This window comes from Perca fluviatilis, chromosome 16 (genome assembly GCF_010015445.1).
Source record: "Perca fluviatilis chromosome 16, GENO_Pfluv_1.0, whole genome shotgun sequence".
NCBI lineage: Eukaryota > Metazoa > Chordata > Actinopteri > Perciformes > Percidae > Perca > Perca fluviatilis.
Window position 1 is genome coordinate 31820867 of NC_053127.1, and position 26178 is coordinate 31847044.

Below are 26178 nucleotides of genomic sequence, written 5' to 3' on the forward strand. Positions count from 1 at the left end.
CCCATTTTCAGAATCATTATTTACACTACTTACATTATATATTGTAGTTGTATTGTGTTACTATTTTTTTCTATATACTGTTGCATATTGTAGAATGGTAGCAAATGTAACATAACCTTATTTCCCTCTGTGGATCGATAAAGTATTTTTGATTTATATGTATTTAGATAGATACACTATCTAATAGGGACATTAAGGTTGGATGTATGGACAGAAAGCTCTGAAGCACAAGAACCACATTTGAAACACCACTTAGAGCTGCATTCAATTGCAAACAATTTTGCGCAAGGTCACTGACTAATGTCTAAAATTAGCCTGCAACAACTGTTGGTAGTGCATCAAGAATAAGAGTGACAGATTTTAACATACCCTTTTTATTCCAAATATGGCACAGATATTTATCAACCAAGCATTTTCAGTAACACGTAAATGACTGTGGCTATACTAAGTGGTTAAAAACACTTATTAATGGCATCTTTACTATTGGCTGCATGCATAAGTGGCATACACACGTCATATATTATCAATTTACACATTGTGCGGGCATGATCTGGTGCAGGCATTTTGAATAAGTATACTGTGATAAGTAAAGGGATCAGTGAGCTGAAACATGGGAGATTTCTATGGCCAAGTTGCATTACCAGCATTGAACATTAAATGGAAAAATATTAGCCTACCGGTTTGGGGCTGGTTTCACAAGGATATTGAATAGGACTGCGGTCTAAGAAATAGTGAAGTTACACCTTGAACTTTACAAAGCTGTCTGTCTGTTTAAGTCTTTCTGAAAGTCTCTGCAAAGACACGTTCCACCCATACCTGTTTATATTTACCCAAATTAGGCCTCCTCTCTGGGCTGCATACTGTAGGTGTGAACAGACTGACTGCCATTTCGCCAACGCTCCTGTTAGTGTTGTTTTCCCCCTTTGGCTGGGACAACACCCTAGTCATGATTCTTATGACTTAATGGGATTTGGTAAGTCATTCACAGAATAGCTCCACCCAACTTCACCCTAATCAGAGGTGTACTCAGTCATAATACCTGAAAATATGCTGTGTGCTGAGCCTTTAGGACAGATTTGCTGTTTGCCATATGGGTACATTAACACTCTCTCAAAGGCCCTGCACATCCTCACAGGTGTTTTCAGTTAGTGGGGAAGCTGGTAAGTCCTGCTCAGGTTAAAGTTGGGTGGAGTTTTTCTAAGAATCTTTGCAATCTGGTCACACAACTCCCCCAATATGAACGCTAAAGGTATAACAAAAATAACAGCAGAGAGAAAGCGTCACACTGTTAACATCTGAATTTGTGTGCCTTTTTTTTTGTTGCAGTGACGAGTGAGGTAGGCTTTCCTGATTTTGCTAGCAAGTGACAGAGTTGTCAGGTGTGACGTCTTTTTGTCCAGCATCACCATTTTACCATTTAAACAGTCTCAGAGCAAAAGTAATATCGGCCTATCTCCACAGATCCCTCTAACATACAGTATTTGTGAAACCAGCCGCAGCCACATATGAACGGAAGCTTCCTGCTTTCACATTAGGTTTTTCATGAAAGTCACTGTGTAAAATTTCTTGATGTTGGCCTGCCTGCTCTCAGGCATGAGGAAAATCAAAAGGTATATGCCAAATAGACGGACCAAATGATACCAATTCAACATACTAGCATCTTTATGCACCTAAATCATGAGTTGATCCTCAGCTATGGGGTACCATTGTGAGTGCAGGTTTGTGCTTTTCTTGGTTAGCTTAATACAGTATACATTCTGTCTCGCAAGTATAATGGAACAGTGAACAATCCCACAACACTTGCATTAACATACAAAAGAAACCTGCACACACAAGGGATACTGCTGGACAACAGGATGTTGTAGAGATGGCTGAGAATATATTTTTTGCACTGCATGGACAAACAAAAAGTGGTTTCATATAACAAGCAGGAGAGACATCGTCTGGACTCAAGAGTACATGGTCAACTGAAGCCACTGGGGGGAAAAAAAAAAAAAGAGCAGAGAGGATGAGTTTAACAGGGAATGTTTCCTATCAATTCAATCAAATGCTTTTACAAATCGCCATCAATATTTAAAACAACTGAGATCACTTTACCTCCTGAACGTTGACTTTGATGGTCCCATTGTTATCCTTATCCAGGGTTTTGAAGGCACCTGAATCAAAAACAAACATTACGCCTTCAACACCTTCACTTTATGAGTCAACCGTTCTTATCACACAGATAAAGCCGCTAAACAAATACATGAATTTGTTTATTTAAGGACTGATGTTTCAAACGTACGGCACATGGCGTCCAGCCTCACAAGGCAGCCAATGTAGTTGTCAAAATCCAGGTTCCCATTGTCATCGCTGTATCTGCGAATTATCATGCTGAACAGCTGGTCATTGAGGGGGAAGCCTGAGGAAGAGATCAGCACATTAAATCACTGCCTATTACAATTAAACAGCATTCACACAAAGGGTACATGTACTGTACATAGGCATAACACCAATATATACAAACAACTGGTATGATATTCAAATCATTAACCCTTAACACATCAGAAAAGGTTGACTTATATTGGACTGGTTGCCCATATCTGTCAAGGTGTTGGGATATTGGTCAAGCAGTTTATTTATGCAACTAGTGTTCACTGGCCATGACAAGATAATAAAACTATGTAGGGCTGAACCGATTCCTGAAGTAACTTGAGTAATTTGATAACTTAAAATCATCAAAGCTTTGTTTAATCCATATAACTACATTCAGCCCACTGTTTTTGCACGGATGATTTTTACTGTCACACAACGAGCTTACGGGCTGTGTACAGATGAAGTGAAGAAGACTGCAAAATGGACGACGAGAGAGACATAAGCGAAGGGCGAAGAGAAGAGACAGGCCAGAGAAAACGACAGAAAGTGTCCAAACGTTTGGAATCATTTCAAGCTGAAACAGAACAAAAAACTCTGTCCAGTGTGCCTATTTGTAAAACCGAGCTAGCTTAGCATCATCATTTCAGCAGAAAGCATCCAGTCTAACGTCACGCACCCAGTTCACGGAGCAATTAATAGGATTGGTAGTTTGAGAGGAGAGCTGCCAAAAGTCTGCCGGGTGATGCTAAACCCGGGGACCCCTGCAGGCGGATGTGTGGGGAGCCCACACACTGCTGTGACACAAGAGCTGGTTAGCTGACTGGGTTAGTTGTTCATTTTAAGAGACATGTCTTATTTTGTCTTTTGAATATTTACGATTGCTCTTTAATGAAGCAAAAGGATTTCTTATCCGATAACTCAACGGAATAATCCTGGAATAATGGACTACTAAAGTAATCGATAGCTGCAGCCCTACAGTAAAAGGATGCTTGCAGAGGCGAAGCTAAACCCAACCTTACAAATTCCACATGTGCTAGAATCTTAATAATGGTTAAATAATCATGTTTTCATGTAGGTCTGTCTTACGAAACTATCATAATCCAATACCTTCTATGTTAAATCATGCCCAGCCACATGTTGACGGTTAATTAAAAGCCCTTTTTTAAGCTCTTACTGCATCCATGATTACTGCTTTACCTGTGGCTCTTACTACTGGTGTTAATCAAGTTGTGTTTTGCCTGCATCTCTTCAGTAGCTGTGGAACAACAATAAAACTCACCGGCAGCTCTGAAAGCGTTGGGCAACTCATCTGCACTAATGAAACCGGAACCGTCTGCGTCGTAGGATTTGTACACTCCCTAAACAATAACAACAAAAAGTATATAAGCATGCATGTCAAAAATGTTTCCCTGGTAAGCTGATTCACAACCAACAGTTTATCTCTAACAACCTACATAGCTGTCAACATGACAACTACAGGAGAAATTCCTCTAAAGAATAATGTAAAAAATGAATACATTTATATATACATACATACACACACACACACACACACACACACACACACACACACACATATATATATATATATATATATATATATATATACACACACATATATATATATATATATATATACACACATATATATATACATATATATACACATATATACACATACATATACATATACACATACATATATACACACACACACATACACATATACACACACACACACATATACACACACACATACACACACACACACACACACACACACACATATATACACACACACATACACACACACACACACAGCACACACACATACACACACACACAGACACACACACATATACACACACACACACACACAGCAGCAGAGACACACACACATAGGAGACACACATACACAGCACACAACACACATACACACACACAGCACACACACACACGCACACACACATAGAGGCACACACACACACACACACACAGCACATACACACCAGGCACACACAGGCACACAGCAGCAGCACAGACACAGACACAGACACACACACACACACACACACACACACACACAGAACAACAACCAAAGTGGAGGGGGTGAGGGAAGTTTGGTTTTTGGTGGGTGGTGAACGGACAGAAAAGCCAAGGCAACAAACCGCGCAGCAAAAGCGCCAGGACACGATCCCACAGACGCAATGAATAATGAGGCCAGAAGTAGACCAAAAAATGAATTTGCTGTGTGTAACCAAGTCTCCGCATAAATGCACCTGCTCTGTGTGCCAGAGGACCTAAAGGAGAGCATCAGGAAGAATAGGAACACACCAGGTAGTAAGAGACACAGTAGTGGAGAAGCAAACGGATGGATACAAAAGATGGAAGCACACATCCCAAGGAGCACTAGCAAGCAGACATAAATAAGTGAGACAGACTACCACACTAAGACCCGCCGGCCCTCTAACTCTCAGCTATACATGAGAGACTGATATGAGATGTACAGAGGCAGACACGGATGAATGTAGAGACGAAGGAGATTGTCCAGGACAACAATCGCAGACACTGTAATAACGGTTTTAAGGAAGAGGTGAAGAAAGCCAAAGATATCCATAAAAAGGACAGGAAAATGAGCATAATACTGGAAGAAGGAAAGAAATGTAGTAAGAGAAGAAAGGAAGAAGGGTAAAATGAAAATGTTATTTTTTTTTTAAATTAAATATTTTTTTATTATTTTAATATATTATTTTATTTTTTTTAAATATATTTTTTTTTTATTATTATTTTTGGGTTTTTTTTTTTTTAATATGAGAACAAAATAAATTTTTAATAATAATTTAAAATTTTTTTTTTTTTATAAAATTAATATATTTTATTATTTTAATATATTATTTTTATTTTTAAATATATTTTTTTTTTATTTTTTTTTTTTGTTCTTTTTTTTTTCAGCAAACCCCACACTCCACACACTCCACCCCCCTTGTAAAATTGTTGTTGGCGCTTGTTTTGGGCTTTTTTTTAGTAGGTATAGGAAGAGGAAAGATGGATGGAGTGAAGACTAGAGGACCACCTGAAGAAACCTGTGATGGAAAGCCCTGGAGATGGATGGACAGAACAAGACAATGATCCAAACATATAGTACAATAGAAGGTACAACATACATAACATAGAATGCGCAAAGAAAAATTGCTCAAAGCCAGGCCAAATCAACGGAGAATCTGTGGAAAGAACTGGAAAGCTGTTCACAAACGCTTCCATCCAACTTTACTGAGCTCGCGCCTTTAAGGTGGAGTGGAAATAAACAGTCTTGGATGCAAACTGATAGAGATATACCGCAAAATAATTGTAGGGCTGGGAGAATGGAGACAAGAAGAGTGGAGTGAAAGGGAAAGGATGAAGAAGCACAATATTGTGGATAGTTTTTAATGAAAAGGTTTTAAAAAAAAAAAATTAAAATATTTTTTTTTTTTTTTTTAAAAAATTAATTTATATTTTTTTTTGGTTTTTTCAAAATTTTTTTTAAAAAAGTTGTTTTTTTATTTGTTTGTTTTAAAAAATTATTTTTTTGTAAAAGGAACCGAAACAAAAAAAAGAAAGAAGGGTGTACATCTTAGCTGGAGGCCAAGAGGGAAAATGGATGGAGAGGAAACAGCAAATGTGATGTACTGGAGATGATTAACACCGGCCGTGGTAAAGTAACTGGAGCGCAGGACCATGTGTAGGACAGGTGACGTGGGTCTGCTGTACTTGCCTGCCATTTCTTTATATTGTCCCAGAGGTGTTTGAATTCATGAAAGCCCAGTTTCCCAGTGCTGTCCTCCTGAAACAGCATTAAGGACAACAGACAAAAAGTGTAGTTCTATGGCTCCAGCTTAGACAAACAGCTGCATTTCTTGGGAACACGCTGGATTTGCCCAAGGCGTGTTTTTCCGCGACTTCCTCATTCATGTGGTATATAATTCACAGGAGAGAATGAATGCCAACTTTGTTTTCCAACCCACTGACTAGTAATACATTTTCCAGCATACACAACTTTCAACAGTTTCACCTAATTGTTGTGATCATGGCCCCTTATTTTTTTGGAAATCTAATATCTGCTGAGTGCTTAACACTAGAACCATTTAACGTTGGGATTCTAAAAATTATCCCCTTATGTGTGCTGTTTCCCTCCTGCCCTGACTTTTCCCTAAATACCCATTCTGCATATGCCTGTATCGTCATAATGACAGAATAACGTTGAGAAAACCCCCCAAAAAATTGGTGCCGTTTTTCACAAAGAAAAAACCTCTTCAGTCGCCAGGATAGGGGCTGATTAACGGTGGTACTCTCATCACCTCTCCTCCTGCAGCCGAATTGAGGCATTGGCATGATGGCCGTACGTTGCATTGAGACAATGAATGGAACATAGAAACTAATTTGCATGCCAATATTCACTCACAAGCACACTAAGGTATGTAGGTCCCCAGTATTCATCCTGTCACATGTGTAAAATATCAGAAATGAAAGCGAAACTAACATTTACACTTTCTACCCGACTAAAAAAAGTTGTGTCCCGTCACAGGAGTCCCGTGTGTGCACTAAACACTAATAACGTCACAAATGTTAATTATGTGACTCATTTGAACAAATAAATCGTATGATTTTAGGTAGGTGTTGATGTGTGCGATCAGATGGCAGGTTGTGTCTGTTGACTGTTGAACTGAAAGACACACTGCACACGGGAGAGCTGGAGAGACAAATTCTCAATTTGATGTCAATCTTTCGTTTTAATAAATAAAAAATGCTGAAAATGATTCCAATGTGTTGGGGCATTCCTTTCCAGCCTTTTAGGTTTTATACTTGCAGGTTAAATGCAGCTTACAACTCCGATCAGCATCAGATAGAACATAGAGGTGTTTTTTCGTGAAATTGATTTTTTTTGTTTGTTTTGCAGGTGTGTCTCACAATAACCTCTGAGACGGTGTACTGAACTGAACATACAGCGCAAACGGCCTGACTGTGGCTGCATCGGGTGACAGCGTGAAAATATTTTATTCTAAAAATAAATAGCAAAATAGCAGATTTTACACTGCTAAGACCTCACATGGTTTGTGTGGCTTCAAGCTGTTAGACAGGCTACCTGGCTGTGTATGGTTTGTGGGGGCTGCGTATGGGTGGGCCCTTGCTTCTAAAGAGATGGAGACTGATTAGGGCGAGTTAACACCAGCAAAAGGGGAAATATGCTGGGTTGTGCGGCGTTGTAGGAGGGTCACTGAAACGGCCCATTTGTGTTACGTCATGTTGTGTGCTTTAACCCCCCACATCGTAGCACAAGAAGACTTTATATTTCACAGTTACTGTTTTTCGTCAAATTGTTTATAGGGCTCAACTTTTCGGACCGCACTTGAAGGCACCTTCATTTCACAGAGAGAAAGAAAAGAGACAAAGCGACAGAGGAAACAGCCAGCTGTTACACAAACTCCCGGGCAGTTCAGTGCTTGCGTTTGGTGTATTAAACTTTCTTTCTGGCAGCGATAGAGGCAGTGATGTTTCCTGTTTCCTGTATGGGACTCTCACACCGCCTGAAAACACACCGACAGGTCTGATCTCCGGTTACATGATTGGCCGGCGCAGCGTGACGTGGGGTTGCGTTTCTCTTTAAAAAGTTTAATCGGTCTTAACTTTTTGCCGCAGGTTGTTTTTTTGTCTCCCTCCTGCAGTCCCCACCCCTGCAGCCTACACACACTACCCCCATTCAAACTGAATGCTTACACTCGTATGCGTTTGTTCATGTTTCACAAAGAGTTTAACCCGAGCCAGGCCGACAACAAAGATAGCAATTATATCACATCCATACAGGGATAGTAGTATACAGCTGTTAAAACATAATAAAATATACGTATTTTTTAACACACTGGTATCGGATCGGTACGCGGTATAGACCGACACTCAATTTCAGGTATTGAATCGGTATCGGGAACCAAAAACGGAATTGGACCATCTCTAGCAGTCATAGTACCCATAAAGTGTCTGGCAGTTCTGGTGTTAACCCTCACACATTTCAAAGTCAATCATCCTCATCATCCAAACAGAGTGGCGGCTCGGCCTACTTGTGAAAATCTGTTTTGGTGGCCAAAACATGGCAGTAATAGGCCATAATGTTTCATTGTATACAGTACAGGCCAAAAGTTTGGACACACCTTCTCATTCAATGAGTTTCCTTTATATTTTCATGACTATTTACATTGTATATTCTCACTGAAGGCATCAAAACTATGAATGAACACATATGGAATTATGTACTTAACAAAAAAGTGTGAAATAACTGAAAACATGTCTTATATTTTAGATTCTTCAAAGTAGCCATCCTTTGCTTTTTTATTAATAAGGGGAAAAATTCCACTAATTAACCCTGACAAAGCACACCTGTGAAGGTAAAACCATTTCAGGTGAATACCTCATGAAGCTCATTGAGAGAACACCAAGGGTTTGCAGAGTTATCAAAAAAGCAAAGGGTGGCTACTTTTAGGAATCTAAAATATAAGACATGTTTTCAGTTATTTTACACTTTTTTGTGATATACATACTCCATATGTGTTCATTCATAGTTTTGATGCCTTCAGTGAGAATCTACAATGTAAATAGTCATGAAAATAAAGAAACACATTGAATGAGAAGGTGTGTCCAAACTTTTGGCCTGTACTGTATACCTGTCTGTCCGCAGCCTTGATGAGCTGTGGCTGTGATGGAGTCTGGTGAGCAAACACGGCCCTTAACATTAGCCAACTGTTGACGTGTGTGTTCTGTTCTGTGTATTTCTACTGTGCCCTCACTGTCACCTGGGTTACACAACACTTAAAGCCTACTAATGATAGAAAGGATACATCCATGACTGCCACCATGCTCCTACAAGACTCAATGCTGAAACCCTCTGTCTTCAGGTCCTGATCTGAAATACAAGAAAGCATGTTTCCATGTCATTTATCTCTTTTAAAAGATACATACAAATGTGTAAAGAGCATAGAAGATCACAAAGAACTGCAAGAAATACACGCAGGGCTGTGAAAGAAAGAAGTAAGTAAATATGACGTCTTACGCTTTGTAACGATTCTGTTTAGGATGTTCATCAGCTCAGATGGGCTCACTTCCATATCCTATAGGACAAATATTAAGCACTGTAAACATCCCAAAGTCAGCAGAAACCTGTACAGACACCCAACTGTATGGTGTAACAAAATGCATGATGCAGAAACATTCTTTGAACCGTTCAAACCCCCTGTAGTCTTAGATGTTGCCGTATATATATATATATATATATATATATATATATATATATATATATATATATATATATATATATATATATATATATACACACATATACACACATACATACATACATACATATACATACACACACACACACACACACACACAGGGATTTCCCTACCGTTATAAGATTTAGGTGCCGCACCCGAGCGGTTTTGAACCCTATGCACCTATGCCGAACGAATCTGACTAAAAGACTTTTCCCAGTTCTGATGATTGTAGTCGGTCCCCAGTGGACTTCTTTGGCCACATTGAGTGTTATTTATTATCTGCGCTAGCTTTTCCAACGTTTTAGACACAGATATGGTAATAATAATGACAAACGTAAAAAAAAATTTTGACAGATAAACCCTAAACCCCCGACAAATACGTGCACCTAAATCTTCTACAAATCGAGGGAAAACACTGTATATAGATAGTGTGGTTGCTGCCGAAAACAACAGAAAATCAAAGAGAAGTACAGGCAGACATAGCACTTACATCTCCAGCAAGTTGCTGGAAGACTCTGCGGAACTGTTTCTCTTCATTGCTCTCATTATGCTCTGCATATTGGACTGGTCTGCGGGGGGGAGGCTGCGGGACAGAGTCACAGCAAACATTAGAATCCACAGTTAGCAGAGCTGATGGTCAGATAGAGATGGACATGTAATGGCTGTCACTCACAGGGTCAGAAGGCACGAACTGGGCTGGGTCGATGTTGCTACAAAGACAGGAGCAACGGGTAAGACAGAAGTTTAGCCACAAACCACCTTTTTGGCTTAGACAGGTTAGACTTTGTGCAGATTCTCACCTGACAACATCAATGAGGCCACTCATAAATTTCTTGGCAAAAAACATCTTCTGTCAACTGTGAATGCAAAATGCAACATGAATTAGGCAAACGATTTGCACCAAAGTCCAGATTCTTGACTAACAACTTCAGCACCGTGGGAGCATGGTTTTAGGCATGTATCTATGCAGTAAGTATAATTAAAAAAAATGAATTAGAATTTATGGCAGCAGTGATCACTTGTTACTAGTGTAATACAGGTAAAAAAATGAAAAGAAAGTCACAAAACTGACTATAGAAACTAAATTATGGAACAAGAGTATTAGGGCCACATGTGAAAAATGTATGAGAGTTCTGAGTTTCAAGGAACACGCCGACTTATTGGGAATTTAGCTTATTCACCGTAACCCCCAGAGCCCTAGTACTAACTAGACCTTAATTCCAATGTGCTGCAGTTTTTCCTCTCAGATGTGTTTTTACTCTGGGAATTGTTTGGTGCTGTGCATGGGGCCTGTTTAATTCCTTGCGAAAATATAATTACCAATAAGAATCAGAAAGCAGGACTAGATGGCACACAGAATTATAGCGTACTCAAACATACAACATACAACAACTGGTTAAGCTTGTTATCCATCAAGCCATGGCATGTCCTGTTTTGTCTTTAATCCCACCGTGTTATTGGCACACCCACTATTCCCTGATAAAAAGGTTTTCCTATTATGGGAAATATGTAAAACATCTCAATGCCGCACCCAGATTGCGAAAAAAAGACCAGGTTTAAAAAGTTATATTGGTGCATAATATGTAATGAACTTTAAAGAGTCCACTGTAGTAGATAATTAGCATGTCCCGTTACTACTAAAATTAACAGATAACGAAACTAACCCCGCAGAAGATATAACGTTAGCTAATTTAGAGCTAGCTAGCGTTACAGTATATTAACATTAACGTTATACGCTCGATTATTGGCATTATGTCATGTTAGCTTATGTTATTGACCTAATCAATTACGTCTGCCTACTTATAATACCATCAAAACACTATACAAACCGTGCAACCTATTAACTAAACAGTATGGATTTAAGCTAGAACTTAACTTACTGACGATGTAAAGATGCTAACGCCATCTAATTTCGCGTTAGCCAGGCTAGAATTAAGCTAATTTAGCGCAATGGCTAGGTACACTATCTGTCAAATTCCGCTAAACTTTACCGTAATTAACAACTATCTAATCCTATGTTGGTACTTTGATAATATAAGACTTGACGTGTGTATTTACCGTAAGGCAACAGCACTTCGTAGATTCGCTAGCAGGATAATTTGAGTTGCTCTAACTCTTGAACTCAGGAGTCCGTGACACGCCCCGACTGACGCTACAGAGAGAAAATGGGATACAAGAGGATGACTCACACGTGTTTCCGTCTTTGCTGTGGGTTTCAGTAAAATGATTGGTTCGATATGATTCGACCCATCTATGGAATCAATACACTTAAATTATTCTTTCGTTGTAAGGTTGGTCTGGTTGCGCAAATGTCAACCATGTGCAGTTGTCATGCCATGTGCAGATGTTTGTTTTGGACATGCGCAACGTACCGTCTTAACACGACAACATTTCGGGGATAGACGATATACCTCTCCTTAGCTATATAATCTTTGTTGTATTTCGCTTAAAAAAAAAAAAATAATATATATATATATATATAATATATATATATATATATATATATATGTATATATATATATATATATATATACACACATATACAGTGCCTTGCGAAAGTATTCGCCCCCTTGAACTTTTCGACCTTTTGTCACATTTCAGGCCTCAAACATAAAGATATAAAACTGTAATTTTTTGTGAAGAATCAACAACAAGTGGGACACAATCATGAAGTGGAACGAAATTTATTGGATATTTTCAAACCTTTTAAACAAATAAAAAACTGAAATATTGGGTGCAAAATTATTCAGCCCCCTTAAGTTAATACTTTGTAGCGCCACCTTTTGCTGCGATTACAGCTGTAAGTCGCTAGGGTACGTCTCTATCAGTTTTGCACATCGAGAAACTGACATTTTTGCCCATTCCTCCTTGCAAAACAGCTCCGAGCTCAGTGAGGTTGGATGGAGCGGGTTTGTGAACAGCAGTTTTCAGTTCTTTCCACAGATTCTCGATTGGATTCAGGTCTGGACTTTGACTTGGCCATTCTAACACCTGGATATGTTTATTTGTGAACCATTCCATTGTAGATTTTGCTTTATGTTTTGGATCATTGTCTTGTTGGAAGACAAATCTCGCCCCAGTCTCTAGGTCTTTTTGCAGACTCCATCAGGTTTTCTTCCAGAAGAATGGTCCTGTATTTGGCTCCATCCATCTTCCCATCAATTTTAACCATCTTCCCTGTCCCTGCTGAAGGAAAAGCAGGCCCAAACCATGATGCTGCCACCACCATGTTTGACAGTGGGGATGGTGTGTTCAGGGTGATGAGCTGTGTTGCTTTTACGCCAAACATAACGTTTTGCATTGTTGCCAAAAAGTTCGATTTTGGTTTCATCTGACCACAGCACCTTCTTCCACATGTTTGGTGTGTCTCCCAGGTGGCTTTTGGCAAACTTTAAACAACACTTTTTATGGATATCTTTAAGAAATGGCTTTCTTCTGGCCACTTTTCCATAAAGGCCAGATTTGTGCAGTATACGACTGATTGTTGTCCTATGGACAGAGTCTCCCACCTCAGCTGTAGATCTCTGCAGTTCATCCAGAGTGATCATGGGCCTCTTGGCTGCATCTCTGATCAGTCTTCTCATTGTATGAGCTGGAAGTTTAGAGGGGCGGGCGGGTCGTTCGAGTAGATTTGTAGTGGTCTGATACTCCTTCCATTTCAATATTATCGCTTGCACAGTGCTCCTTGGGATGTTTAAAGCTTGGGAAATCTTTTTGTATCCAAATCCGGCTTTAAACTTCTCCACAACAGTATCTCGGACCTGCCTGGTGTGTTCCTTGTTCTTCATGATGCTCTCTGCGCTTTACACGGACCTCTGAGACTATCACAGAGCAGGTGCATTTATACGGGAACTTGATTACACACAGCTGGATTCTATTTATCATCATTAGTCATTTAGGTCAACATTGGATCATTCAGAGATCCTCACTGAACTTCTGAGAGAGTTTGCTGCACTGAAAGTAAAGGGGCTGAATAATTTTGCACGCCCACTTTTTCAGTTTTTTATTTGTTAAAAAAGTTTGAAATAGCCAATGAATTTCGTTCCACTTCATAATTGGGACCCACTTGTTGTTGATTCTTCACAAAAAATTACAGTTTTATACCTTTATGTTTGAGGCCTGAAATGTGGCAAAAGGTCGAAACGTTCAAGGGGGCCGAATACTTTCGCAAGGCACTGTATATATATACATATATATACATACATACACATACATACATACATACATACATACATACATACACATCATATCCAGGGTCAAATTTCGAGCATCAAACGCTTTATTTCCTGCATTCTGGTGAATTTTTGTGCAATTTTGTACAATTTGTGCCTTTTCTGCATGCAAATGGTTTTATTCATGTAAATATTATTATCAATTGATTAATCTGCTGCATCGTTTAAAACTTTCTGCAAATTTCAAACATTACACGTGTTTTGGGATGGTTCTTTTTAGGAATTATGCACATCTTAACAACAAATATTTAGTTCGAGAACAGCTGCGTTAAAGTGACAGCTGAAGCCCGCTGGAGCTTGGAGCTTGAGCAGGATGTTTTTTTCTCCCTGCCATACATCCTTCAAGTTTTACTTTGCTACATCTATCGATTAAAGATGTCTTCGGAGAAGAATATTTTTTATAGCGGTTAAACAATTTCATAGAGGAACTGGAGCACTGTTAGTGTATAAGAAACCCTAACAATCCCTCTGAATATCTGCCAATGGACTTGGGGCGTGTTTAAATATGATAGCACACCATAATTAACACAGCTTAATGAGAATGAAGAGACAATTGTGTTGTCATTTATTTTGACAGAATCCTATTCTCTGATAATTGGATCATAAGACATGATTACCCCATACTTGTAATGGGTTGTGCCAAACTGCCAGGGGGGAACTAATATCAAGGAAAAGTGCTTCTGTTTCTGCATATGGAGAAGAGCCTGAAGTATTAGTATGTTTTATCCATCCAGCCGGACTGGGGCCTTGCTTGGGGTTTAAGGCGCTGACCATGAACCACAACGTCTCTGATTCATGTCCAACTGGGGACCTTTGTTGCAGGTAGTTCCCCATCGCCACACCAGACTCTGTACCTTCGGAGACAGAGCCTTAAGTGTTGCAGCCCCAACCCTCTGGAACACCCTCCCTGAAGATATCCAAAATGCTATACATTTAAAAAAATAAAAACTCCTCAAACACCACCTGTTCACCACAGCCTACAATCTCCCTTAGCTTAGCCACAGTAATTCTGTAAAGTGTCTTTGGGTTTTATGAAAGGCGCTGCATAAATAAAAGTTATTATTATTATTATCCCTCTGTCCCATCATCCCTCCACTGTCGACCTACTAATAGAAGCACAAAAATGTCAACAAGAAAAACCACTTAAAAAGAAGCCGCAAAGCCATGAAGTTTATTTCTTCTACTGAGTTTCACTCTACAGGAAGATAAACCAGTGGGGTCAGTTTGTAGTCTGCCGGAGGAGATATCCAAGGGGGTAAGTGAGCATCCGCAAAGCGTAGCTCCTATGGCGCCATTTTGATGCTACCAAACACTCACCTGCCGTTAGCATTCCATTGACTGCCATTCATTTTGACGTCACTTTGACAGCGAATAACTTCACATCTGAAGCGTTTAAAGACTCTATTTGTCCGTTGTTTATTTCTAAAGAAACATGACAATGTATAAAAGGCTCCATTACCTTGTACCTCACGTTATGGCTCCGTAGCAGACGTTTTTGTAAAAATAGGCTAACGATTGGGTCATAACCACGAGACTTACTGTCACACAGTAGAGGAATTACCGTATAGTACAGGAGAAGCTCACAGGCAGTTTGGACTTACATTAGCTGTTTAAGTTGAATTACTAATGTTAACTAGCATTTTAGTTAGCAATAATTAGCCTGTGCCCATGTTATCTCCTTACATATACCTACGCTCTCCGTCTCTGTAAGATTAGGAATGATTGAGATTTCTCTTGGCACAGCTACCAGAAGACTTACAACTTTCAGACAGGTTGCTGACGTCACATCTACGTCTTCAAGCTCAGTTGGAGGCTGCGCAGTAACGCTCAGCCAGCACCGGAAAAGTGCTTCTAATATACTTCACTGGTCTCCGTGGAAGTCTACGGAGTCGCTTTGTCCATCAATTTTACTGTTTATGGAGATATCAGAAAAAAACTAGCTGTATTTCATCTTTACTATACATACTGTATTACTGAAATTCTTGGCCAACTGGCATGTAAATGGTTGAATATGAACAATATCGGCACAAAGATCAAATGTGGGCTATAATCATTCCTGCTACAAGAAGCTCAGCCACAGAACAGCAGCCTCCTCAGGTTGGTGTTATTGTATGTGTCTATTGTTGAGTTTGTGTTTATTTTGGTCTTTCATGTATTTGTTGTTGAGTTTTATGTATTTTAAAGGCCCATCTAGGGACAGGCATTGCAAATTAGCTTAGGCTATAAATGCTGTGGTGTGTGGTACAGGTTTATGCTACATACTTGTCCCTATACAAATAAACATTAAACCTGCGATTGAACCGATGTATACAGTCATTGGATTGAACACAGGTTTAAGAGCTTGTTCATCAAAAAGTGGCTTGTGTGTGTGTGTGTGTGTGTGTGTGTGTGTGTGTGTGTGTGTGTGTGTGTGTGTGTGTGTGTGTGTGTGTGTGTGTGTGTGTGTGTGTGTGTGTGTGTGTGTGTGTGAAAACCAGCAGGTGGAGTCAGAGAGCAATTGACAGAGCTGAGTTAGAGCACACACATTACTGTATACTCTGCATTTCGAATGCACAAAATAGGTACACATAGTTAGATCTGTCTACGATTCGCTCACTGTAGCCATGGCTGATGTCACTGTGCCCCCCCACCGTCTGTACTAGTGCATTTTAGTCAGGCCTTCAAGCTCTGTCTAACTGTATTTTTTTGACGTAGTGATATATATTTTAATCATGACAAGGTTCTTGATGGATAACAATCTTTTTTTTTCACAAATCAGTTTACAACAGGATCCTTCACGTGCACCACTCAACAACAAAATAACCTGATACAATGACATCATCAGATATTTTGTGCTTATAACCTTAAAGAATCATCTGTAAACCTCTACCTGCTGATATTGCTGTATATAGAAAGTACCCTGGCACCATTGATCACTATCTATTTTCATCTCCCATTAAACCATGACACCAATCGCCGTATAAAAGTGGATTTAGCGAGAGTCTCTGACACTTTGACATTTTGAGTCTCTTGTTTCTTGACTTCAAGACAGTGTCTGAGTTGGTCGCAGTGCTGCTCTGTATTTTTTTTTTTATCGTAGCTACATCTCCCCTTAATCCCTTGTGGCCAGCTCTAGCTTGGTTGCCTTGACAGTGCAGAGACTTCTCCTGTCTCAGTATTCTCCACTCTCATCCCACACAGTCATACGATTCATAAATACAACAGCAACATGGCCATGAACAGCATTTCAAATAATGTTCCATTTCAAAACCTCTCTCTAGTTACTGCCCCCTTAGTACCTCACATGCAATCCTAAAGAATCTGTGAGCATTTCCCAGCACAGTCACAGCTTTAACAGTGATCACGATGGTGATTCAGTTATTCTTCCTTACATTAACTCTGCAATTCCCCCTTAAACTGAATGTTCTTCACTCGCTGGCATCTACTCTGCCAAACTACAGGCTTGATATTCACAACTGCTGTTTACTACTGTGTTTCAATACCACTGGAGTGCAACCTGATGTTTAAGATGTGATCATATGTATACTATGTGTAGTGCAGAAAACGTGATATGTGTCCTTCAGATCCCACTCCAGCTAAAATTACTCCATCCATGAAATAGAGGTATCCATGGTTACATCAGGAGCCATGTTAAAGGGTGCCTCAGCGTATCTCTGTTCTCTTGCAGTCCCCACCTTTTTCCTCATTCATCATTTGAAAGAAATCACTGTGGCACCTCAAGGTTTCCGACAGCTATGATTTGGTTTTGCAAATGAGATTTGCAGTGAATAATTTCAATAACATTGATGAAGACAGAATGGCTATTAAATATCACTGAATTATGAATGCAAACCATATTACACCTGCGGTTACCTGCTTGACTTTGAGGCAGTGAAATGCAGAGCTCACGTAGTTGAGAGCTACAGAGGCTGCTGCGGGTTGAAATATTGTATAGGAGCATCCCCAGTACGACATATTTGCAGTCTTCAGAACAACTTGTTACCTTGACAACGCAATTTTATCATTCAAGCCCATTGCTACCCTGTCTCACAGCAGGAATCAAATGTGCCTTAAATGTATACTGCTGCAGGGTTTTACACCTCAATTCAAGGTAGAAATGAGACATCGGATGGGTTGAGATGTGCAGAACATTTTGAATTATGATTTCACTCTGTCGCTGCACAAAAAACAATGTAAGAGGATTGTCTTGCCTTTACATGTTAGAGGCGCTTTTGATGTAAAGTGCTAACCACAAAGCAGATTGGATGATTAAAGCAGATATGGGAAGATACTGTTTTAAAATAATAAGAGAATCAAGACTGAACATGCTGTTGTGTATCACAGAACTAAACCACATGGCAGATATTTTAAGCATTCAAAATATTTCCGAACTGGCGTGGCATTTAGAGGGATGAACTGTAGGGGATTGGAGAGAGGAGTTCATACATTCAAATTGGCAACATGGAATTCTCCAAACACCAGTGACCTCAGGGTGGTTGCTATTTCCAATGACTTGCTCAGGCAGTTATTTGCCTAATTGTCAGGCCATAATTGCAAGTTAGTTAGTCATTCTGATAATTGTTATGCAAGCTACATGCAGGCTTTCCGCGAGGCAAGTCCATCTGCTGTTGTGTGTCTCTTTCACTGAATTCCGCAAGCATCCAGGAAGGAATGTCATCATTTTCCAAAGGTATTTTAAATCATTAGCAATACACCTTTAGTTCTGAGTTCTAGAAAACCCAGAGTAGTTAGAGAAAAGAGGGGAAATACTGGAACTATCAGACATGACTGAATGTTTCATGTTCAGAATTATAGAAATATTGAGATCGTGACCACAAGCACTGCTGTAAACATTTGTCTGCCCCCAGATCATTTTTGACCACACACCAAAAACAGTAAATATATATAATTACACTAACTATATATATATATATTGTTTATATATAAATATATACATATATATATACACCTTTTATATATATTTATTGTAATTATATATATATTTACTGTAATTATATATATATATATATATATATATGTATAGTTAGTGTAATTAATTCAATTTTGTACATCTATTTGTTCCCTATGTAATTCTAATTTCACTTTTAAATGTTTGACTTATTGGCCTCAGTTTCTGATATGCATTGATGGTCTAAATCTCAGGTATCAAACTCAAGGCCCGCCGGCCAAATCCGGCCCCTCACAAAACTTGATCCAGCATATCAACTTAGGCTCATAATACATTTTAGCCCACCTAGTTGTGCACCAACCAAAAAAGACCGGAAACTGTTTTCAAACTGCAATTATATTGACACTCAAAGCAGAATTTGGCAGATTTGCTGACTCCCAGAAGCAGAGTTTTCATATTCAGCCTGTGAAACAGGTTGCTGTGAGTCAGCTTTTAAAAATGGAGTCATTATTTTGCTTGATTTGATAAACTCTTTGATGGCTAAGGAACTTACTCAGGGCTTCATGTCGATCAAACTGTAAGTAAGAAGACTATGTGAGACATGGAATAATACAGTCAAAGATATTAGACTTTTTGGATTAAATAAAAGCATGTCAATAAACTACGCATGTCTGGCCCTTGATGTGATTCTCATTTTCCAGTGTGACCCTTGGTGAAATTAAGTTTGACACCCCTGGTCTAAATGCTGCCTCTTGGCATGGGCCAGGTGCGGCCTCTGTCCTTCTTCACACTGCAACACTGCCAGGAACAACATTCTTGTGGGGAAATATTCAATCCCCTTTATTTCATCTTTTTATCGTAGTCTAAACAGGTACATTTTTCCTGCTTCTCAGGTCGATAAAAGAAAACATCTTCCCTAAAGAAACACTGCGGACACAACCTCAGTATACAGCCCTGCACATGCGCGTGTGATGTCACCTTACTCACTTGGGTGGCTGAGCTCAGAAGATTAGGGATGTATTTGCTGGATAATGAACAAGGCCAAACAGTGTAGGAGGAATGGCTGTGCGCTGGATGGCTCACAGACGTCATTACATAAAAGGCATGGCGGTCTAACCTGTTGCAGAACTTTGAATTGTCACTAACTTGACTGAAGTTACAAGTCGCCAAATTACTACCCTTACTACTGTACATTATGAAATAGTAACATCCATTTTTTCCCTTTTTTTAGGTGGCCGAGGTGAAAATTATTAATTCTCAACATTTGTTGTGTTCTGGTTTCAGAATGGTAAAGACAGTTGGAGAACAGTTAGATACAAAACAGGATGCAGGCTCTACAGGAGGAGTCTTTTCTTTGGCAACTATCATTTCTCTCAAATAATGTGCAGGTTGTTAAGCATTCTATTATGAAATGGTTTTTAAAAAAATACTGCACATAGCTGCTGTAAATGAATGGAGCATGGCCCCAGTCTGTTATAATAATAAATACATGTATTCATTGTTATCCAGTAAAATTACTGATTTATTACACTTTTGCAAGGCACTGTATCCATGTCACATTCTCATTAGGGGCTGAGCCCCCTTAATGGTCTGATCCTAAAATCGCCCCTGCCAAAAAACCAGAGCATGTTTTTCTCCCCTCCCAGAATGCTGTGTGGACTAGCCAGACCTTCCTCCGCAACGCTGTGGAGGAAGGTGTGGCAATGCGAGACTAAGGCCTCACGGACCCAGCCACAAATACCTGCGTGAGTGTTTTGGGCATATAGGTATAAAATAGTGGATTGGTCCTGTCCTGTGAAATCCCATAATCAGTTTATTTTGCAGTGAAACCGCCTGCGTTCAAATGTGATCACAGAGGAGACAGACATTAAAGCTACGCAAAAATGGAAATAGTAATGAGGACCTGATAATTAATTAAAGTACTTTCTGAATAACTCCAAATCGATGGCTGCATAGATAATGATGGGGGCACAGAAAGCTAAGTAAGGGTCAGATAATCATCAAGTATTGAGAGACTAACTAAATATGATGTACCACTGTACTGTAGGGGGGGCACAAAAAGAGTTAGCAGTGATTAAGTAATGAGATGTCACTAGTTTTTGCCGCTCAGTGGCTTATTCCCAATTTATCAGACTCATAAAGAAAGTGGTCGTTATTCTGATTCACGGATATTTATGAACGGATCATTACCTAATGATTCAGTGATATGGTATATTCCTGTCGGTTCTCTAGTAACTCATATAGTCCTTGAATCACAGTTATTAATCATCAAGTCGTTCCCGATTCGTTCCTCACTCCTATCTTACTAACTACTCACATTTTGGTGTAGCAGATTGTGTGAAGTGTAATCCAAATGCGGATGTTTGTAAATGGTCTCTAACCAAAGCCATGGCCACTCTACAGCGCCTGGGCTGGACCAAAAAAGGTACCAGCACCCTAACTCAGCAGCTGAATGACATTATAGTTGCATGTGTACTTGGACATATTTATATTTATACATATATCTTGTAGGGCTGACCCCGAATAGTCAACTATTCAACTATTCTATCTAAAGAACCTGATTCGACTGTCAATCACACAGTCGAATCGTCGCAGCATCATTCCAGTTATATAGCGGGGGTGCTGAATGTTGATTTTACATAGAATTTCTTATTTTCTCCCAATAAATCACGATTTATATATGTCAGCATATTACTAATACTTTTAATAACAATTACAAGTAAGAGTAATCATGTGATCACAAATCATTATTGCCGGTACTCAGTACTGGTGAGTACTGGCCCATTTCAGGCACTGCCACTCTATGGAAACAAAGCAAGCTCTTTAATCTGGACAACATAATGAGCTACTAAATCTAGTATCTATTATCCAACACCTTACACTCAGTAAACAAACCCAACTATTAAATAAATCCATGTAAAGCAGGTGTGAAATTTATGCTGCTTGTCACCACGGGCCTGTTGCACCACAATCTGATTCCTCATTAGGGAAGCTTTGTGTCCATGTAAACACAGCGCTCTTTAACATTTCAAATGTGCTCAGATTCAGCACTACAGGAATCGATCTATTCACAAAACGCGTTGGTCGCAATTATTTATACACTCAACCTTCCACTCAAGTGAGGCAGTGTGGAGGATATGTGTCAAACTCAAGGCCCGCGGGACAAATCCGGCCCCTCGGAAATTTTAATCCAGCCCGCATATCAATTTAGGTTCACAATAGATTTTTGTGCGCCTAGTTGTGCGCCGAACCAAAAACTGAATAACTGTTTTTTTTTAAACTGCAATTACGCAACACTCAAAGCAGAATACAAAATTCCCACACAACCAGAGAGTTTTCAAATTAACACCTGTGTTGTCTTCCCATCGACCATGAACGTTGTCCCTCCGGGTCAAAAATGTAATTGTTTTGTTCTTTTTTTCAACGTTTTTGACGCTTTTTCCGATGCCTTTGATGGTTATTTTACAAAGTTTTTGTCACTTATTTCATTTTAAATAAACCTAATTTATATGAAATTATACCCATTTCTTTTTTAGTTAAAACAAAGCAGAAATTATGAATTATTTTGACTAATAGTTAAGATCAGAGGATCACTGACGGGTACCTGTCAAAGTTTAGTCAGGATACTGTACTGAAATATCCTGTAAATAAAACACCCAAAATGCGAAGTAATCATTCATTTTACCTGCGAAGAACGTTGTATGGGTCCCATACAAAAATACATCCATGCATCCAGGTTATTTTTGTATATCTTAGTGGTCCCCTAATACTGTATCTGAAGTCTCTTTTATATAGACCTTAGTGGTCCCCTAATACTGTATCTGAAGTCTCTTTTATATAGACCTTAGTGGTCCCCTAATACTGTATCTGAAGTCTCTTTTATATAGACCTTAGTGGTCCCCTAATACTGTATCTGAAGTCTCTTTTATATAGACCTTAGTGGTCCCCTAATAGGTATCTGAAGTCTCTTTTATATAGACCTTAGTGGTCCCCTAATACTGTATCTGAAGTCTCTTTTATATAGACCTTAGTGGTCCCCTAATAGGTATCTGAAGTCTCTTTTATATAGACCTTAGTGGTCCCCTAATACTGTATCTGAAGTCTCTTTTATATAGACCTTAGTGGTCCCCTAATACTGTATCTGAAGTCTCTTTTATATAGACCTTAGTGGTCCCCTAATAGGTATCTGAAGTCTCTTTTATATAGACCTTAGTGGTCCCCTAATACTGTATCTGAAGTCTCTTTTATATAGACCTTAGTGGTCCCCTAATAGGTATCTGAAGTCTCTTTTATATAGACCTTAGTGGTCCACTAATACTGTATCTGAAGTCTCTTTTATATAGACCTTAGTGGTCCCCTAATAGGTATCTGAAGTCTCTTTCCCAAAATTCAGCCTTGGTGCAGAAGTGCACAAGTTTTTATCAGTGACTGTCCTTCCTTTGCCATACCTGAAGTTGCTGCTGTCTGTAGATTCCTTCATGCACAACTCGTATTCTTTTGGATGTTTCACACCAAATGTTGTAACAGCGGCCATGTTGTGTATAGTTTAGGGTCCTCGCCACCACCAGACAAATCGGCATTGCAAATTGAACATGGAGCTGGACTTGAATGGTCTTCTTTTGACTGAAAGTACTGCCAAACCACAACTTTTTCTGCTCACCAGTTCCATTTTCACTTTCTCACAGCCTACTGCATTGAATGCTCCACCTATGTAAACACCTTCCCGTGATCAATGGCGGCGTCATTACGTCGACCAGCGTAGCGCCCGTAGTGCAAGCGTAGAGTCAAAGAGTATAGAAGTAACAAGGGGCGAAACTCAATAGAACGTTGTGTTGCGTTCAGACCAAGATGGCGGAGCTGCAGCTCGGTCACGGGTGCGTTTGTTGCAATGGAACGTTCTATTGAGTTTCGCCTCTTGTTACTTCTCTTTGGTAGAGTTCCGTTCGGTGGAAAAAAATTCTAAGGTTCGGCAGAATCCGAAACCAGTCAAAAAGCCCAATATTCGGCCGAACCCGAACCCGAACTTTGGGTTCGGTGCATCCCTAGTTTACACCTATCACCATTTCTAGCCAGTGGGGGACCATAGGTAGGCTGGGGGAATGCATATTAATGTTAAAAAACTCATAAAGTGAAGTTTTCATGCCATGGGACCTTTAAAACGTAATCATCGTTTTGCTTGCTTTGCTAAACTCTACGATGGCTAAGGAACTTATTTGCTGACTTTTTAAGGGCTTTATGTCGACCAAACTGTAAGTGAGAAGACCATATGAGACATGCAATAATACAGTGAGAGATATTTCACGTTTTTGATGAAATAAAAGCAATAAACTACATGTGTCTGGCCCTTGATGCGATTCTCATTTTCCAGTGTGGCCCTTGGTGAAGTTGAGTTTTAACAGTCCTGGTGTGGAGGGACAAGGTGGAGAATAAAAGGAACAGAAGACAGAAGTGATGTTAAAATGAACATTTATAATGACTCTTTGTTGCCGTCGCAAAAATAATCTTTAAAAAACAATTCAATTATTAACACTGAAATGCTGACTTCACTGGTAGTCCACGAGTCATAAAACACAACTCACTGAATTTCTTTTACAAACACAGTACTACAGTTACATTAAATAGTCATTACCGTTAAATCTATTAATGAAGAATGTTCAAATAAACCAATAATAAAAACAATGACACTTTTAAAATCCTCTCACTTCCTCGCCATAGTAGCTGTTGTCTTTTTTTTTTACCAACAGTGTATCATTTAGAAAATATACTGCTTCCGAGATGGTTCTCTGACAAAAGCAGAAAACAGACTGGCAGCATAACAATAATGGCACATGAGCTCAAACGTCGCACAATTAGGGTGATGTTTATCAAGGGGAGTGGAGATGGGACGTAACCATTCCAGTGATCTAACATTTAGTTATGTAGGCTGGCAGCCTTTTGGCTCAGTATGGAATTATTTGGCACTCTTTCGGACAAATATTTGCCATAAAAAGCTTTCACACTTTTTCGAAAATGGCACAAGAAGACATGTCCCTCTCATTTCTGAATATATTCAGAGGACTTTTTTTTTTTTCTTCATTTTAAAAGACATATAAATGTTGTCCTAGAAAGCCCTTTAGGTAGTTAACATTGTGGACTTTCACAGATTCTCCTCGTCACAAACGTAAGACAGAACCGTTGTCATTAATACCAAAGAGAAATGTACCCAATCAACAAAACATCACTTTTCTTAGGTTGGAATATATTTGATCTTATGCTGTCAGTCCATTTTATTAATTTTTTTCCCGAGATGGAAAGAACAGAGGTTTAACGAAGTAAAAAAAAACTGAAACCCGGAAAAAGAAATTTTACAATGACGTGAAAATGGTTGCAAGGTACTGGCATGCTTTCTTCAGTTTACACTTAAAGCAAGCGTTGGAACCCTGCAGAATTGTCCAGATAACCAGAAAAACAAAAGAACAGTCTCGCAGAGTTTTGACAGATAACGAGGTGTAAAATATCCAACACATACATGTGTTCTTCGGGGGATGGAGAAGGTCAACTAAGTTCATGGGAGGTTCAGAGGGTCAAAGACAAAAAAATCAAATAAAAAAAATGGCCTCATGTCAGGTTGGCAAAGAATCCTGTATTTATCTCAGACGAAAGGGCTCAGAAATACCTTAATCCGTTTAAAGGGTGGACACAGTAGCAGGTGCTAGGTGTGATGGAACACAAATGGCGATGCGGTGTGGGCTGAGAGAGTGACGCTCAGGGGGAAGAGCTTTTAAGAGAGGAGCGAGCAGTCTCAGCCAGTTTGTATTTGTGTTTAAAACCAGTCCTAGCCTTCTCGTGAAAGGGCTCCGTGAGGGGGCGGATCAACGTCCGGGACACATAACTTCTGGAATGATACTGTAATTCGTTTGGCATTTCGGATGTGAAGCGGTAAATGCAAGGGACCGGGACGGGGTTGTGACACAAAAGAATGAGAGAAACAGCATTCGTGTAACGCGGCCTTCACCACTCAAAGTCTACCGGGTTTTCCTCTGTGACGTGATCTGTATCGCGTTGAGGTGGCAGAGGCAATCTTCATTTATGCTGGTGCCGATTAGGTCTCGCAGATCTGACTGTTACATCAGCCAGACTTTGAGCTTACATCCCTCAGTACCTTCAGCCCAGTGCTTCAATCCCAATTTGCTGGAGATATGAAACGCATTTTTCCAATTTGCAATTTTAAGCAAAAAAAAAAAAAAAAGGAGGATACAAAAGCACAAAAGTGTACAGATCCCTCCTGGTTAGTTCAAAAAACAGAAGCACTCAGTGATTGACACAAACCTCTGCTGAAGGGAATGTGAAGGAGAAGCCTTCGAGCGAGGAAAACAGGTGCTACTTTTCTATTTTGTCTGAGACTCCAGCCCTTTCCATCATT

The 26178-nt window shown here is 39.5% G+C and overlaps 1 protein-coding gene across 1 annotated transcript; it reads right to left on the reverse strand.

Annotated features, from left to right (window-relative positions):
- Positions 1–357: 357 nt before the first annotated feature.
- On the reverse strand, positions 358–11844 carry capns1a (calpain, small subunit 1 a). The gene is made up of 11 exons (XM_039778156.1): positions 11715–11844; positions 10457–10513; positions 10330–10366; positions 10147–10239; positions 9434–9491; positions 9222–9286; positions 6110–6178; positions 3635–3713; positions 2285–2401; positions 2098–2156; positions 358–1976 (listed from the first exon to the last, which is right to left on the reverse strand). Exons 2-11 carry the CDS (start codon positions 10501–10503, stop codon positions 1950–1952), a joined length of 651 nt encoding a protein of 216 aa, XP_039634090.1. The 5' UTR covers positions 10504–10513; positions 11715–11844; the 3' UTR covers positions 358–1949.
- Positions 11845–26178: the final 14334 nt, after the last annotated feature.